The sequence below is a fragment of the Epinephelus lanceolatus genome, chromosome 21, assembly GCF_041903045.1.
Source record: "Epinephelus lanceolatus isolate andai-2023 chromosome 21, ASM4190304v1, whole genome shotgun sequence".
In the NCBI taxonomy this organism is placed as follows: domain Eukaryota; kingdom Metazoa; phylum Chordata; class Actinopteri; order Perciformes; family Serranidae; genus Epinephelus; species Epinephelus lanceolatus.
In genome coordinates this window covers 1,112,560-1,124,946 of record NC_135754.1, presented here as the reverse complement: position 1 = coordinate 1,124,946, position 12,387 = coordinate 1,112,560, and the positions used below count along the sequence as shown (strand labels likewise).

The window sequence follows — 12,387 nt, the reverse complement described above, 5'->3', positions numbered from 1 at the left end:
TAGTAGTCGATTTAGTTAACTGATTGATTTCTGCTCATGTTTTTTCCAAGACGAGCAAGGTAAGGAGAAGGGACACTGAGGTAGACCGACAATATTAAGCTTATCAATATACCGTTGCCTCTCTGGTAGGCATAGCGTGCTAAAATAATCCGTTGCCATCTTATTATTAGCTAATTATTAGCTAGCAATAGCTAATAATTTTAGCTAGCTAGCTAGCAATTAAGTCGTGGAGACCTGAAGGCGCGGCTGCGGAGGCAGAATGACAGCGAACAAGCGAAGAAGGGGCCTCGTTTCCCCTTTGAAGGCGTGGCTTTCAGATTATGACGCGTTGTGCTCTGTCTCTATAGGCTAATGTTAGCTTGTTGATTTTTAGCTAGTTCTAGTTCTTTGGGATAGCTAACACTAGCAACTCTGCTAATCATGTACATGATGGCCTTACAAAGTTATAAAATGTGACTGTGTTCTAAATTTTGATGTTTATGATAATGATGGTACAGTTAATCAGAAGAGGTGTACTCAGTTCATTCAGTCAGTAATAATTAGGCTAGCAACTTTAGCTACAGAGATGAAGGTCATGCTTGAACTAGCAGCCAGTCATGTTTCTAAATTTCCTACAGGTAAGCTGAGTATAATGAACACCCAGATAACAGTAGTATGTTTTAGCAGAACCTTAGTGTGTAACTGTGACACTCAGAGACATTCCCCCAATCCCAAATAGATCCCTTATAGACTCGTTGACTCAAGCCCTAAGCCCTTACAGACCAAGGACCAATTCCATTTCTTCCCCTGAGCCCTTGTCTTGGCCCTTCCCATTGGTTTTGCACACTCACGTGAGGGGAAGTGGTGTCCCAATTCTCCATCAGGTTAAGAGCTAATCTGACGGATTAATTATTATTTATTTAAAAATTAAATTAAAATTAAGATTAAAATTAACACTCATTAGGTCTTATTAATGTTAATAAACACCTTATTAATTTCATCTGATAGGGTCTTATAGTGTCTTATAAACCAGTAATAAATGTGGTTATTGTTCTATAATTAACCCTTATAAATGGCAATTAATGTAAATAGACATCTTATTAATATTTAGTATAGGTTTATAAACTGTTACCAAAGTTTGTTTAAGTATTTATAATGCTCCAATAAGCAATCATAACTGTCAAGTTATGCTGTAATAAACACTTAGTCTTATTAATGTTAATAAGCATCTTATACCATCTTATAAGTGCTCTTAAACTGTTAATTTATGCTTATTAAGCATTAATGAACGTTTATTACAATACCTTAATATGAGGTGTTACCCAAAATTGAAATGTTAATACATTGTTTAAAAGTTAAGCACAACAAAACCCATGCTCACTCAAGTCAGCTGAGGGTAGAAGTTGACCCTAGCAATGGATCAAAGACAAATTTGGGAGATGTGAGATTGTCTAAATGTGGGCCACTGGCCAGGGGCAACTTCTGCCACTTTTTACTCTGTGCTGTTCCAGCTCAGAATGCAGAACCCAGTGTGCAATACTGGTGTAGTGTGCTGTGATTCCACACAGTCGAAGACACACACACAATGGTGACATCAGGAAGCAGTGCTTAGTTGTGATATGCACTATCACACACACACACACACACAAACACACACACACACACACACACACACACACACACACACACACACACACACACACACAGAAAGACATCTGTTTTGCTTCTCTATCCAACAGGAATACAATAAGACACATGACACAGAATAGGTGCAATGAATACACAAAGCGGGAAAAATCTGCACAGATAGAGCATACTAAGGAAAATAACCTGAAGAGGAGAGGGACAGAAGGGGGCTGCACTGCCCCTGCAGCATGGAGGTTTGGCCTACAACATCCACACCCTCTCACCACCACACCAAAATCAAAGAAAAAGGCAACTTTAACTACAACAGAAATCATACAATCTGAAACTGGCTGAATTGACAGTCCTTGAGTGTGGAAAAAAAACTCCTTTCTTTTGTTCAACTTAATGACAGATCAAAGTTTAACTAAAGTTGTGAGTCCCTTCAAAGTAGGGCTGGGCGATATGACTCATAAATAAACATCAGGATCATCAGGATATACTTGGCGATATTTTGAAATCTTTTCTAAAGCACTACTACAAAAATACAAAATGTATTAAATGAACTACAGTTACAATAAAGTTAAATAAAGTAGCCACTGTCATAATAAAGTTAAATAAAATGCTGTTGTAATGAAGTTAAATAAAGTACTGTTATAAAGTTAAAGTATTGTTTTACCTAAATATATCAAAACGGAACCACTTGAGCTTTTATTTTGAAGCACCTGGCTCATCCCAGGCTTAAGTGCTGATGGTTTTGCTGTGAACTTGAAGCTACTGGACAACAGTCAGATGTTAGCAGAGATCACAAAGTTAAACTGTTGCCACTGTGCCTTGAAACGTGAGGATTTATTCACCCTGAGCTGGAGACATCAAGCAGCTCTCCAGTTCTTACTTTAAAAGTATTTGCAAGTCAAACTGGTGCTCCATGGCTGTAAAATGTAACTAAATAGTCACGGTCTGGAATCCTACAGGTACAAAGACACATGCTTCCTCTGTTTATGCTATTGTTAATATCATTAAGTTTAACTCTTACTGCAGCACTGTTGAACATGAGGATTTATTCACTGTAGGCTGCAAAGAAAGCAACAGCTCTCCAGTTCATATATTAATACTATTTGCAAGCCGCGGTGGTGCTCTGTGGTCACAGAAAGCGACAAAATAGTAATGCTAGTGGTCTGGAACCTTGCAGACCCTGTCGCTCAGGAGAAAGTGATCTGGATGGGCGGAGAAGTGTGTGTGTGTGACGTCTCTTGTACGTAAATCTTTCTTTGTGTGTGTCTATGAGAGAGAGAGAACCGAAATGCCAAAACGCATCTCATGCCAGTGGCTGGGAAAAAAAAGAAAGTGACAGTTTAAACTTGATATACTTGTTTGCAATATAGACATTCCATACATCGCACACGCAACAAGCCATGATACATTAAGTAAATATGATATATCACTCAATCCCACTGAAGGAAAACTTTGCCCAAAGGTGTCACTGAACTTTTGCTGGCAGACAGGCAGAGAGCTCTGGACACTCCCAGCACAGAGGGGAAACCAAACACTGCTCATCCGCACATGCTGCCCACATCACTGTGACACAGACCTGGGTAAAAATCTGCAAAGTTTCCCTTTCAGAGAAACGTGTGGATGGATTAAATCAGTTTGTTTATTCTGCTCAAACTCATAATGCTGTACAACATAGCTGTGTGTATGAAAAATGCTTCACATTTCCCTCAGCAATTTAATCCTAGGAAAACATGGTTTTCTGAACAAAGCTGTTAAGATGTGGGGGGACGACCATGGAGACCTTTCACGGTTTTTAATTTGCCAAATTCTGTTACTGAACCCAACCTAGCTTCTCAGCCCACAGCTGAAGACCTGACACTGATGCTGACCATGGATCTTACAGCTTAGCAGAACAGGAGTGGCTTTGTCTGCCAGACCAGAGACACATTCAAACACAGTGGGCTTCATTAGGAATTTCAATTATAAAGCACTGCTTAATGTTAAATGATCAGAACAAATTGGAAGCCAAATACTATCATCAGCTATATCGCTTCATCTTGCTGTATCTAAAAATCTCCTTGTCAATAGGATCATTTGGTTTGTAGCTCAATTTGCAGGGTTTCTAACAGCATTGTAGGAGCCTCATGTGTAGATTAAACCTTAGGTATAGAGCTGAAATGATAAGTCGATTAACTATTTAACAGAAAACAATCTTCAAACACTGTTTTTCCAAGCAAAAATGCAAAATGTTACCTAATTCCAGCTTCTTATTTGTGAGTATATGCTATTTGGACTGCTGATGAGGATGAAAAGCCATTTATTCTGACATTTCATAGACACAACTCATAATCAATTCATCGAGGAAATAAGTGGCATATTAAAAATGAAAAGAATCATTACTTGCAATCTTACACACACACATCTTGGAATGACAACCCCAGAGAGAACAATCACATGACTCTGCAGCTCTATATAGTTTCCTATCATATTTTATTAATTTCTCCAGTCACCTTGAGGCGTCCTGTTCTACATATCTACCAAGTTTAGAAAAAATCGATATGGCGGTTAGGCCTAGATAAATGAGCTCTCTAGTGCCCCCATTTTGTTTTATTGGGTCAATAATGGAGGGGTCCCCTCAGATTATGTGTGGTCATATGCCTACAAAGTTGCGTGGTGATCGGTGAAGATGCGACCCTTGTGATGTTATACAACTTTACTGTATGTGATGAGCCATGCCCTCCACAATATTCATTGCCTTATAGAAGCTCAGTTTTAGTAAGTTTTCCAACTTTTGCCAAGAGGGAACTTTAGATATTGGTCCCTAGATTATGTTCATTGAGTTTCATGCAGATCGGTCAAACTTCGTAGGAAGAGATCGATTTTAAGTGTTTTTCAAAAAATTCAAAATGGTGGAAAATCTATATAACCAGAATTTATGGGTTCTTGAGGCAAATTTGCATCTCTGTGCAAAGTTTCATGTCTCTACGACATACGGCGCATGAGATATGCCCATTCAAAGTTTGCAATTTCAATTGGTTGCTATGGCGCCCCCCTTTGGCCAATTGATGTAATATTGCTTTATTCGCATCCGCCCATGACCCTCTACCACTGTGCCAAATTTCACATGGATTGACCAAGTCAGTGAGGAGAAAAACGTGGAACAGACACACCCACACACCCACAGACAGAGTTTTCGTCATTATATAGTAAGATATGCTTAAACAGTAGCCTAGAATTTTTTTGTATGTCTGAAACCTTATTATGAAACCAAAAGTAAGTTAAATGCTTACTATTTCCGGTGAAATATTACAGTATGCAAACACTGGACACTACGTTGACATGAATATCCCACAATGGGTTATCATGAGCAGCCACAAATTGATACAATCTGGCACCCCAGTTTAAAATCTAGCCAATGGAGGCATTTGTATCATTACTTAAGACAAACTGTATGCAAGTAAATTCATTGGTTTATGAAGATATGGATCATTACAACTAAGTTTTAAAAGAAGCAAGTTGTCACACAGTGGGAAAATCAAAATCATATAGAAATCAAAATGTCGGGGCGTCGGTGGATTAGTGGTCAGAGCAGGTGCCCCATGTACAAGACTGTTGCCGCAGTGGCCCGGGTTTGACTCCAGCCTGTGGCGCTTTGCTGCATGTCACTCCCTCTCTCTCTCTCTCCCCCTTTCACGCTTGTCTGTCCTCTCAATTAAAGGCTAAAATGCCCAAAAAAGTATCTTAAGAAAAGAAATCAAAATGTCCTTTTTATTAAAGCCAAAGAGGAGTTAGCACTCACCGTCATGACCGACTCAGTTGTCCTTCTGTCCAAAGACTTGGCTCTCCTCAGAGGTGGCAGGGTGGAGGGAAAATTCAGATCCTGACCCATGTTATGTCTCTGCTCCTACACAACACACACGCAAGTTTTTCAACATTTTTATACCTGTGTAAATCTTAAAGCTCAGACTTAGGGTGAAAAACTATACCAAAAAAAAAAAAAGAGTAAAAAGTAATACCAACGAATAGTGCTTTTTGACGATGTAAGAGTCAACATATGATAAACAGAAATCATAAATCATTTATAGTACCTCATATGTTTTTGGCTGTTTGTGTGGGCATTAATGTGCTGAGGAAAAATGCCATGACAACCCAAGCCCACACTCTGTAAAATGAACTCTGCACCACAGTTGTATGCCTCCTCAACCAGTCAAGTTGCAGTTACAGTTTACACCTGTCTGTCCAGAATCATATGTAGCATGTGTGGATGATGCTTCACAGAAGCTACATAATCTCAAAAATGGATGTTTCACACATATCTTAAACCCAGCAGCACAGATGATCAATACAATCAGCACAGTTTCAAGATCAGAGTCACCAATTCAGTATCCAACCAAACATTTCCCCCCTGTTCCTGAGATATGACATTGAGTAATGGTCAGAAAGTGTTTTTGCAGAACATGATGTCACAGTGAAGGTGACCTTTTGGAATATAAATGTCATCACCTCATGATTTTATCCTATTACACATCTGTATGAAATTTTGTCATGATTAGTATATAAATTCTTAAATTAAATCATGTTTTATGAGGTTGCACTGAACTTTGACCACTGACCACTAAATTCTAATCAGTTCACTGTTGAGTCCAAGTGAACGTTTGTGCCAAAGTTGAGTAAATTTCCTCAAGGTGTTCTGAGATATCTTGTTCACAAGAATGAGACAGATGGACAGTAGACAGACAGACGGACTTTCAGTTTAAAAACATAATGCCTCGGGCCACATCTGTCACCGGTGTGTGTGTGTGTGTGAGTGTGTGTGCCTGTGCGTGTGCGTGTGCATGTGGTACAAGGCACATAGGTAGCCTTGGCATCTTCATCTAAACTTAGCACAAAAAGTAAGGACATTTGTGTTTGGTAGATTATTTCTTTGTTGTAACAATGTTTATTGGCAATAAATCTAATACTGTTGGAAAGCCTGTTTGTTTGCCTTTTAAATGGTGCCACATTTGTAAGGAACATGCATTTGTGGGATGAACAGCAGAGCTGAGTATGTGGGTTGCACCCATGAAAAATTTGCCATATCTTCTCTGCCAATGCCAATCAGCTTATTTTTTGCTGTTGCTACTGGCTCTTGTTTTGAGCTTCTGGTACCCCCAGGTGCTGACAATCAGGTGCCAATCAGGCACCTGATTGTCAGAACCTGTGAGCAGAACCTGTGCCCTGCTGCAGTGGTCAGTTGGTGTCTGCTCCAAGAATCGGCATGCCATGTTTGAGTGATCTGGATAGGGCCAATGCAATAGGACAACTTCAAGCTAAACCAAGTTGCGACATTATTTGGAGTGAGCCCTGGTACCACCTGCAAACTGAAGGCCAAGTTCCATATAATGGGGGATGTCAGAGACAGGCTGCGAAGTGGGCGTCCCAAGAAGAAGCCACCCCAAATAAACCTTTTCCTCTTCCTGTCAGCACTTGGGAACCATAGGCCGTTGTCTACAGATTTGCAGTCAAGGTTTGCAGGACGATATGGCCGAAGGCTCTCTGCGCAGACAATGCGGAACAGACTACACAGAGCCAATCTCTGGTCTCATAGGGCTGCCAGGAGGCCTGCCATGATTGCCCTTCACCATCAGGCTGGGTTGCGTTGGTGCCTGTAACACGTGCACTGGAACCTGAACATGTGAAGTAAAGTTATGTTCAGCGATGAGTCCAGATTCTGCCTACGGCAGTTGGATCGTGGGGTCAAAGTGTGGAGAAGACGCAGAGAACGCTTTGCTGATTGCTGCACCGATAGAGTGACATCTTTTGCTGGAGGCAGTGTGATGGTGTGGGGCGGCATCTCCACTGGAAAAACAAGGCTTGTCATCACTGGAGGCAATCTCAATGCAGAGAGATACCAAGATGAAATTCTGCAATCGGCAATTCGGCAATCCCATATCTCTACAGTCTGGGACCGAACTCTATCCTCCAAGATGACAATGCTCGCCCCCACAGAGCAGGGTTTATCAGAGACAGAATATGGGAGTGGAGAGGATGGAATGGCCTGCCAGCAGTCCTGACCTCAACCCCTTTGAACACTTGTGGGATCAGCTTGGGCGTGCTGTTCGTGGCAGAGTGACCAACACAACCACATTGGCTGACTTGTGACAAATGCTGGATGAAGAATGGGATGCCATCCCACAGCAGTGTGCGACCAGGCTGGTGACCAGCATGAGGAGGGGGTGCCAGGCTGCTGTGGCTGTGTATGGCACTTCCACAGGCTACTGAGGCTCCTGTTTGTTAAATGAAAAAATTGTTAAAGTGCAATATGTCTTGTTTCTTCAGACTTCAATCATCAAATCCAAACAACAGTCAACAGCAACAAAAAGCTGTTTGGCACCGGCAAAGAAGATTTGGCAAATTTTTCATGGGTGCAACCCACATACTCAGCTCTGCTGCTCATCCCACAAATGCATGTTCCTTACAAATGTGGCACCATTTAAAAGGGAAATAAACAGGCTTTCCAACAGTATAAGATTTATTGCCAACAAGCATTGTTACAACAAAGAAATAATCTACCAAACACAAATGTCCTCACTTTTTGTGCGTAATTAATATACACACGTGTTGGTACCCTCCTGTTAAAGAAAGAAAAACCCACAATGGTCACTGATATAACTTGAAACTGACAAAAGAAATAAAAGATACAAATTTACTGAAAATTAACTAATGAAAATCAGACATTGCTTTTGAATTGTGGTTCAACAGAATAATTTTAAAAAACAAACTAATTAAATGGCCTGGACAAAAATGATGGTACCCTTGACTTAATATTTTGTTGTACAACCTTTTGAGGCAATCACTGCCATCAGGCGATTTCTGTAACTCTCAATGAGACTTCTGCACCTGTCGACGGGTATTGTGGCCCACTACTCATGAACAAACTGTTTAAACTTTTTAATCTCATCTCAAAATTGCTGAGAAAAGCCCTCAACTTGAGGTATTTTCTTTTAAATTCATTACATTATTGTGGCAGATGATCAAAAGATTGATATATATTACAAAAAGTGGTTTTATAAAGTCATAATTATTGTTTTCAACAGTAACACACTTGAACACAGATGCAGTACACCTAGCCATTACATTCTATTGTTTTTGAGATTAGTCCCAATAAAGAGTGCTGCAACCTTCAGTCTCGACCACCAGGGGAGTGCTTGACTGTCATGATATATCAGCTTCATTAAAAGCATAGCTGCAGATTAGATGTAAAAACACACAGAAACAATACATCTGTGATCAGTTCCCTAATTTTATTTTAACAATTTTCTAAATTATTTTCCTCTTTTCCAATTTCTCGTTTTATTTCATGGAAGTGATCAATGTAAGTGCACTTGTCCTTTAAACTTAATAAAAAATAAAAAAATTAACAAAATGAAAGACACCTGGTACATTCGTTACAGCTGTATCAGTTTATAGAACAGTTTTGAACAGTTAGAACAAGAGGCTGCACTGCAACGTGCAAATCACTCCTTCTCGTGGCTGCCTGCGCTTTCCCTGTCCTTGCGGCTGCAATTTGCGCTGTCTTCTCTTCTTCAAACTACAACACCCATAATTCATGTAGGAACTGCTGCAGCCAATGTACAGCCAGTGGGAGTTGCATGACAACTCAACCACCATGATCAGTTTTTAATGTTTTATCGGGCAATAACTACTCCAGACTCTGCTCTAGTGTAATTTACGGGACAATCAGGGGCTGCTTGGATTTCGTGACTGTGCCGAATTTTTCGACACAGTCCCGAAATCCAAGCAGTTGTCCTGAATCCTGAATCCTGCCCTGATTGTCCTGAAAATTACATGGAGGTTGCCGGGGAGGTCAGATACTTGCGTGCTAGGGCAGACAGCTTTTCATAGGCTCCTGAGTGAGCAGACCACCACTGCAGGGGACAGTCATCAATGCTGATGCTGGGATCTGCTCTGTAGCGCTGCAGCTCTCCCACAACTCAAGCACAAAGAAGCCCAATCGTACGCCTACAGACGGATTTTATAAAAGACAACTCTGTGGCATACAGAAACAGTAAAGTTAGAGATTAAAAATGAGATTAACTTGATCAAAAAACATAGCATGTTAAATATGGCTGTAATTAATTATTCGCAATTAACGCGATAATTTGACACCCCTACATATAATACCCTTCTATTAATCCAGGCTATGGTCAATGATCTAACATGTCATACTCCAGTGTTTCCCCTACCATTATATTAGGGGGGCGCCCCGCCCCCCCAACACACACAAGTGAGCACACTAGAGCGTGGCTCGGGCTGCATTTTCCTGACTGAACCCGACCCGAGAATGAGACAATTATAACTGAGCCTGTCCTGAACCCGCAGCATGGCACTACTGGAGCGGAGCCTGTTGCGTTTAGGCGTTGTCACGTAAATAACAAATTCCAGCACTTAAATAGGCCATAGCACAACACAGCAGCATGTCAAGTGGGCCGACCCAGAGCAAAATTTTTTATTTGTTATCCGACCCCCCAGCTCCCCCTCTTGCATGTTGCTCATTTTCAGTGTGTGACTGCAACGTGTACATGAGAGGGGGAGGAGCTGCTGAGTGCTCAGACAGGGAGAGACAGAGAGAGGGAGGCGAGCGGAGCAGAGCGAGGAGCTTTCTTCAGAGCTGCTATTCTAAAGAAAAACAAAAGTTTACATGTTCTAAAAAAAGAGAAAACATCACGTCCTGCGATGTGACTATCGCACATGCACACATCCGATGGCGATGTTCAAACGCTATATCATGCAGCCGTACTGGAGATCGACCGATTTATCGCCAGGCCGATATATTGAGCCGCTATTTGGGTTTTTCAAAGGCATCGGCATAGGCATCGGCTGACTTTCAGGGGCCTGATTTACAGACAGGCATATCCGTAGGCTGCCCAGTGCTGCTGGAAAACACGTGCAACTCTCTCGTCTCGATCCCTCCTGTTTGTGTGCTCATGTGCTGTGTGTCTGTAACCCCCGCCCCTCCCCCTTCTGCTCAGCGTGGACACAGACAACACCACACATATTGACCAATCACGTGCAGCTTGAACAGAAAAAAAAAAGAGAAAAAACAAAAACAAAGCGGAGCTGTTTCATTTGCGATCAACGCATCACTACAGCCGGAGTATTGGACAGTGGCCAAATAAACAGCACAGCTCCTGGGAGAGAACGGTAATGCTTAAGTTTTGATCCTTCAGAGAATTGTATTTTTAATTGGTTACTTAGCTGTATTGTTATGGAGGACTGGAACTGCCAAAATTAAAAATAAATACATAAATGACCCTGACCGTCGGCCTCCCCCCACCCACCTGCAACTGGATCAAAGACTTCTTGACTAACCGTCCATAGTCTGTCAGAGTCGGCTTTCACCTTTCCTCCACAATCACACTCAGCACCGGCTCACCTCAGGGCTGTGTGCTGAGTCCCCTCCTCTATTCACTATACACCTCTGACTGTGTGGAGAGAGCTCACTCATTCAAATTCCTTGGCGTCCACATCACAGACTGTCTGTCATGGTCATCTAACACCTCAGCGACTGTTAAAAAGGCATAACAGCGCCTCCACTTCCTGAGGATTCTCAGGAAAAACCAACTGAGTGAAAAGCTGCTGGTGTCTTTTTACAGATCAGCAGTTGAGAGCATCTTGGCTTACTGCATTTCTGTGTGGTTTGCTGGGTGTTCTGTTGCAGACAAGAAAGCTCTCCAGAGAATCATAAAGACAGCAGAAAAAAATCATTGGTTGCCCCCTCCCCTCTCTGTCAGACATTGCAAACAGCCGCATTCTCTCAAGAGCTAAAAACATCATTAAGGACAATACACACCCCGGTCATCATCTGTTTGAACTGTTATCCTCCGGCAGGCGTTATAGGTCCATCAAATCCAGAACCTCCAGACTCACTAACAGCTTTTATCCACATGCTATAACGTCATTAAACAAACACAGATAATAAACCCTCCCACCTGCCACCCTCTTGCACATGAACACTTGCTCTGCATTTTAAATTGATGTATTTGTATTTATTGTATATTGTTGTATTTATTTATTTATTGTATGTGTGTACCCAGTGGAGTTGCACTCTGAATTTCGTTGTACTGTAATGTACAATGACAATAAAGGCTTTCAATTCAATTCAATTCAGTTCAATTCAAATAAATTAATGAGTCAATAAATTCATTCATTCATTCAAAATAAATTCATATGCCATTAAATTGCACCAAAAATGCATAAAAAATAAATGTAGGCATTAATTAACTGATAAAATGCGTCTTTTCTTTTTACATTTACATTCCCTCACACATTCTTTGTACATTTACATTCCTGCAATCAAAATTATTCAACCCCCATTGCATATTAGGCTTATTGGCAAAATGTACAATTTTTCAGCTGTTTACAATAAACAAAGTAGACAATAACAGTTGAAATAGTTGAATAAAACTAATATTACCATGGTTTTTATCCAAATTCAACACAAAATGCTACTTTTAATCACTACTGCAGTCTCAAAATTATTCAACCCCCTGTCTCAAGCACACCTGATGCAATTAATCACAATTATTCAACCCCTTGTTTCAAGCACACCTGGTGCAACTAATCAAGGGCTTCATTAATTCAGGTGTGCTTGAGACAGAACACATAAATACCTGGACTGGCTAGGGTTTTGTTGAGAGTGACGTTTGATTGCATGTTAGAAATATGGCTAAGTCAAAAGAATTGTCCACAAAGTTCAGAGAAGAAATCATTGCCTTGCACAAACAAGGAAAAGGATACAAAACGATAGCA

The 12,387-nt window shown here is 41.0% G+C and overlaps 1 protein-coding gene across 3 annotated transcripts in view; it reads right to left on the bottom strand.

Moving 5' to 3' along the window:
- Positions 1–12,387, bottom strand: part of mpripb (myosin phosphatase Rho interacting protein b) — a 163,964-nt gene that overhangs the window by 51,714 nt on the left and 99,863 nt on the right. For all 3 annotated transcript variants that reach the window (XM_033611704.2, XM_033611705.2, XM_033611706.2), the window contains exon 9: positions 5,396–5,500. In XM_033611704.2, the coding sequence (XP_033467595.1) occupies positions 5,396–5,500 (105 nt within the window). The remainder of the gene's footprint in view (positions 1–5,395; positions 5,501–12,387) is intronic.